This window comes from Monodon monoceros, unplaced genomic scaffold (assembly GCF_005190385.1).
Source record: "Monodon monoceros isolate NGI ecotype Baffin Bay Population unplaced genomic scaffold, NGI_Narwhal_1 Super_Scaffold_1, whole genome shotgun sequence".
NCBI lineage: Eukaryota > Metazoa > Chordata > Mammalia > Artiodactyla > Monodontidae > Monodon > Monodon monoceros.
The window spans coordinates 67,788,652-67,794,651 of NW_021703765.1; the positions used below are offsets into that span (position 1 = coordinate 67,788,652).

General features: G+C 50.0%; 1 protein-coding gene across 3 annotated transcripts in view; it reads right to left on the reverse strand.

The window, feature by feature from the left end:
• The window catches only part of MYO18B (myosin XVIIIB), a 212,530-nt gene that overhangs the window by 61,312 nt on the left and 145,218 nt on the right, over window positions 1-6,000 (reverse strand). For all 3 annotated transcript variants that reach the window (XM_029224307.1, XM_029224312.1, XM_029224320.1), the window contains 4 exons: window positions 4,953-5,069; window positions 4,081-4,164; window positions 2,937-3,074; window positions 412-597 (listed from right to left, as the gene is read on the reverse strand). In XM_029224307.1, the coding sequence (XP_029080140.1) occupies window positions 412-597; window positions 2,937-3,074; window positions 4,081-4,164; window positions 4,953-5,069 (525 nt within the window). The remainder of the gene's footprint in view (window positions 1-411; window positions 598-2,936; window positions 3,075-4,080; window positions 4,165-4,952; window positions 5,070-6,000) is intronic.

A 6,000-nucleotide genomic window follows, 5' to 3' on the forward strand; every position in this document is an offset into this window, starting at 1 on the left:
TAAAATGGGATAATAATACTGACTTCACAGGGTTATTACGATGCTTACACGGCATTATGGGTGCTAAGACTCCATGCAAGGGAGACATTTAATAAACGTTGGTTCTCTCCTCTTTGCACGAGGCCGCCCTGCCTCTGGAGGAGAATGTGTGAGGCAGGAAGAGAAAGTTCGGAGTCTGAGGCACAAAGGTAGCTGGAAGTCATCCTGCAGGAGTGAATGCGACTGGCTCACTTTGGACCTGCCCCTGGCCGTTTGCAGCCCACGGCAGTGTTGGCTCACAGCCCATCCCCTTCCGGTTTCTTCCCTGCTTCCGGTCTACCCCCAAAGGCCCCAGGGACCAGGCCCTGAGGCTTCCATTCAGAAGGAAGGAGGGCTCCCCTCCTGAACCCTCCATCACAGGACCACACTCACCAGCTCCATGCACCGCCGGCTGGCCTCGGCCTCCCGCTGCACCAGCTCTTCCATGTCCACCTTCAGCTCCTCCAGGCGCCGCTGGTAATACTGGCTGCTCTCCCTCTGCTGGGACTCGGCCATGGCTGCCCGTGAGAGCTCCTCACCCATCTTCATCAGGCTGTCCCGAAGCCGGACCACCAGGACCTGCAGCCCAGGCAGAGAGCACACGCCCATCCTGGAGTTAGAAGCCTGGGGCCCGACACAGGATGCTCCAGAAAGAAATCTTTTACTGAGTCTCTGTGCGTTTTTATAAAGTAATCAGGGTAATAACCCTGATTTCTGGTACAAGAATGAAGGAAACATAGAAAATGATAGCTGCTATTCTGAAAGGCAGTGTAGGTTAGTGACAGATGCTGAATTCATGTTCTGGGTTCAAATCCTACCTCTGCCTCTTCCTGGCTGTGTGACCTTGGGCGGGTTATTAACCTCTCTGAGAGACAGGATGGTGTCCGGGATGCTGTCAGGGTTGAACATGTTAAGTTACGCAGAAGGCTTAGCTTGGTGCCTGGCACACAGGATGGGCTGGGTAAGGGCTGGGAATTAAGATTTATAGAGACCTTCATTCAGCTCAAGGTTTGTGTGGTGGAGTGGCACGGTGGAAAGGACACTATACCGGGGGGTCCAAATCCCTTCCCCAACATGGATTCTGGCTTCCCGATTTGTAAAATGAGGAAGTTTGAGCAAATAATCTCCCATAAGCCTGAGCTCTAACATTTCATGGCATTTTTCTTTGTGTGTGTGGGGGGGGTAGAAATCCACAAGGACACAATGAAACTATGAATAGAGAGAAAAGAGCCGTGAGCATCACCAGTGCTACAGAAAACCAACCCAAGGGCTGTTCTGCAGAATTCATCAGTTGGCCAACAAGTCTGGAACCAATCGATTCTGATGGGTAAATACTCGAGTGATGACATAAAATGCAGCCCACATGAATATTTTAGGTCCCTGCTAAGGACTCTGAGCCCCTTTCCGGATCAGAGACTGAATAATGGCCTAAAAGAAAAGCTTTATGATTTGTTTCCTCTTTCCCCTTTCAACTGGAGTTTAGCAACGGTTTCAAAGGGCAACAGGAGGGTCATAAGAAGAGTAGTCCTCCAATTGTGTCCCCAAGGTACCCCATCTCAAGGACCTGGGATTCTACTAAATTCCAATAATGATGGCGGAGGGAAAAGCGAATTTGGAGATAGAATCTGCCATTTAAAGTTACTCTACAATTGTTTTCTTCTCTGCTATCACTTGACCATGCTAGAATCAAGCAAAAAATGATATGTGATATAGCTCAAATTATGTATTTAGTCATTTAAAATATAGTAGATCAAAGTTTCACGGTGATCTGCAGAGACAATTATGCCTTGAGGGATCCCTTGAGCAATTCCGAGAAGCACTGAGGGCCAATGCAAAGAATTTTTCTCTGGTCTTCATCCAGAGCAGCCTTCTTCGAGACCAAAAGCCCAACAGGGGATTGGGAGTAAATGTTTCGGAATGAGAAGAGCAGCCTCCCATTGCTCAGACATACCGTCGCCCCCTGGCTGCAGGGATATTAGAACCTGAGACCAGGATGGAGCGAAGGTCAAGAGTCAATCTCCTCCCGTCACTGACACTACCTGGCTTTATCTTGAATAACTCGCTTGACCTCTCTGGGGCCATCTTCTCATTCTATCCTGCATGCCCCATGGGGCTGTGATGAACATCACGTGGAATAGCTGATGTGGAAGGTTTTGGCAATGGTGACCTCCTCGGTAAATGGCCCATGCCATTGGTGTACAGAGCTAAATGCGAATACAGTCACTGAACTCCACCCCAGCCCATCCAAGTCTTACCTGTCCTTCAAGGTCCAGCACCAAAGCCACCTCCTCCTGTAAGCCTCCCTGATTCCCCAGCCTGAAAGGACCTCCATCCTCCAAACCTCACAGCCCTCTCCTCCTTAGTATGGGTATTTATGTACATATCTTACCCACATCTCCTACAAAGCTCTATGCTTCTGGAAAGCAGAATCTATTTAATACATCCGTCTTCCACACACCCAACACAAAGCCTAACACACACTAGGGGCAAAATAAATTTCTGCTCAAAACAAGTGTCGGGTGCATACGTGGATGAGTGAGTGGATGGAGATGGGCAGAACTGGATCAATGGATAAAAACATGGACTGGCAGAGGGGTCAAGGTCTGAAGGAAAAAAAAAGAATAGAGGAAGAGAAGAAAAAATAGAGAAAGGAAGAAGAACAAATGGAAAAGGGGGATGATGGATGGACCGATGATGGTGGATGGAGATGGAGACAGAGGAGGTGACTAGGCTGAGTGAATGGGGAGCCTGTGGGACAGTGCGATTGAAGACAGGAAGGAGGGACGGAGGAAGGGAACTCAGGAGATGGATGAGTGATACAGATCCAGACAAAGGCATATGAGTGGGCAGATGGATGGAGTTTACATGAAAGCCCTCATAGCCCTAGGCCTGAGCAATATTTACATGCCAACAAGTACCTCAAATCTCTTGATCTGCACTTTCTGGAACCCCATCTTGTTCTCCAGGTCACAGATGACCGCCTCCTGCCTGCTGACGATGGCTCGGTCCACGGTGGACTGCTCCAGGTACTCAATGCGCATCTGGGCCACCTGCAGCTGGGGACACACCCAAGAAGGCCACTGACCACATGGCAGCCCTGAGTCCCAGAATCGGGGGTCCCAGCAAGACCCAGCCCCGGGCCCATCCACGCTGCTCCTTCTCCGCTCAGGTGCACAAGCACGAACTGCTGGATCCCAGCTGAGGACCCCACACGGGACGCTGCCCCTTCCTGTGCCTTCAGCTTCCAAACAGGCCTTCCAGTCAGTGCCTCTCTTACCTCTTCCTCCTGCCCTGATGAAGCACCAAGCCGGTCAGTGGACAGCGAGCTTTAGCATCAAGAACACAACCAAGAGCAGGTGTGGGAGCCAAGCACATATTTCGGGGTTCCAAACCTGGCTCCCCACTTTCTAGCTGGGTGTGTCGGGCAAGTCAGTGTCTTCCCTTGAGGCTTGTTTCTTCATTTTTGTGTGTGAAGGAGATCAGTGCCTGGTACACAGCAAGCACCCAGCAAGTGGCCACTCCTGCTGTTATTTTTGTCCACTTGCTGTCACTCTGTGCCCAGAGATACTGCTGGAGACTAGGTCACTCTGACAGCCACGCTAAGTGGGCACATGCAATGGTTCTAGAAGAGCTTTGAGAATTTCATGGATGATAGCAACCCACTAGGTAATGAGGGAAATTTAGGGGTGTTTGGAGGAACCATGACTTCAAAGGAAGATGTCACAAAGGATGGTGATCCTGTCTTGCACAGACCAGACCCTTCTCCTTGGAGCCATTTCTCAGGGGTAGACATCCTGCACGGAATCCCTGATGAGCCTTACTACGTGGGGCATCTATGGACCCTGAACAAGCATGGGTAGGAGTGAGTGAGTGTGTGTGTGTGTGTGTGAGTGTGTGTGTGTGTGTGTGTGTGTGTGTGTGCCCTCTCTCCCCCTCCCCCCCTCCTGTCTCCCCCCCTTGGGTTTGTCCTCAATCCATCTGTCATGCAACTGACGCTGAGTGAATGAATGAATGACAGTTCCCAGGATCCTCCCCTACAACACAGAGACTCTGAGCACGTACTTGTTCTTGAAGCTTCTGCTTCTCCTTCTTGGCTTCCTCTAGCTGCAGCTGCAGTTCCTGGATCTGCCCAATGTCGGCAGCAGACTGGTAAGACGAAAAATGTCACATTGAGACCACAGGCTTTGCTGGAAGTCCCTTCTCCCCCTGCCCACAGATGTCTACGTGTCACAGAGCATGACAACAGCTGGTTCTAAAGGGCACCTCACATTCTCCCCAGTATCCCTCATCTCGGTGTGCACCCAGTCACTCCCACCACACAGGCCCATAGCTTCGGTCAACTGTCCAGCGCTTTATTATACACCCTTGAGAGCCCAGACAGAATGAGCTGGCTGCGGCACCAGGACCAGAATTCTGAGGGAAGAGAGCTATTCTAGGTCAGGTAACTGGGATTCTAGACCTAGATACCAGCCTTGGCAAGCCACAGAACCACTCTGCACCTCAGTATCCCCATCTGTAAACTGGGCTGATAGTCTCTGCTGAGACCCTCTACATAGGGTTTGTCCACAGATTAAAATGAGGCAATGGAGAGTAAAAGTCCTTTAAAAAAGAGTTGAACCAAACTGTTGAACGCGACTATCCCCAAAGAAAAGAATTCCAGAAGATAGGAGGGCCCCTAGCTTTCTATTTTCCACAGGTATTTATTATTTAAATTATTTATAATGGGCATATGAATCTACTGCTTCTGTAAATGAACAAATAAACTTCCATTCTGAACGAAAGTAAGTGTGATTCACAGTTGCTATTTACCTGTGTAGCACTTATCCCTCCAAGGTCCTAGCACTAGGGAGTGGCCCGACAACAGCACCTTCTTACTGTCCCCACCTACCCCCCCCCCCAAGGCCACCAAGCCTTCTTGCAGCAGCGGCCACTACCTGAGCAATGAGGTCCTTGTGCTTCTGCATGAGGTCGTTCAGGTCATCCTGGTCCTCCTCGATGTGCTTCAGGAGGTCCGCCCTCTCAAACTGCAGCCGGTACAGTTGCTGGTCCACCTGCGGGGGCAGGACGATGGTGGGCGAGAGAAAGGGGGGTAAAGGGGGACTACAGGGGGCTGATGAAGAGCAAAGGCGGGGCTGGACTTCCCTAATGGTCCGGCGGTTAAGACTCTCCGCCTCCAACGCAGGTGGCGTGGGTTCGATCCCTGGTCGGGGAACTAAGATCCCACATGCCGCGCAGCCAAACAATTTTTTTAAAAATTAAAAAAAAGAACAAAGGGGGACTTGCCTGTCTGTGTGTGTGTGTGTGTGTGCTGGGCCTGCCTGCGACTGCGTGAATGCAGCATGTGTGTACGTGAATGGATATATGACCGTGTAAGCCTACCTGGGAATCTACATGCATACAGTTTAAGTGTGCATGGTGCATGTGTGTCAGTGATCTCAATAAATATGGCTAAAGTTAAATGTGTATCTTACCTATGAGGGCATTTATTTTATATGTGTGTCTGGTGATTTCGTATGTGAGTGTGTACATTCATCCTTGCGTGCGCATGTGTGTGAATGTTTGCGGGCAAGTTCCCCTTGATCTAGCACAAATAAAATCTGGGACAAAAGGGCCAACGGGGATCTTGAGAAAAGCTTTTGCCAATAAATCTCTAGCTCTGTCTAAACTTCGGATTTCACATGTTGCGTATAAATTTAAGCCAACCCTGTACATCCAGACGGGGCACTTAGAAACCCACACCTAATCTTCACCAACATAATAGATCCATAATATATGTTCCTTTGTTCCTGTTCAGCACTGAGCACACAGCAGGCCCATTACAGATGGCTGGGTCTCTCTTAGGAGTGAGCCCAAGTGGGCCCACAGGACTACCCTTGGCTCTTAGAAGAAAGGATGTGAAGAAGTAGCCCAACAACAGTGACCAAGTGCTCTCGGGGTGTGTGTGTGTGTGTGTGTGTGTGTGTGTGTGTGTGTGTGTGTGTG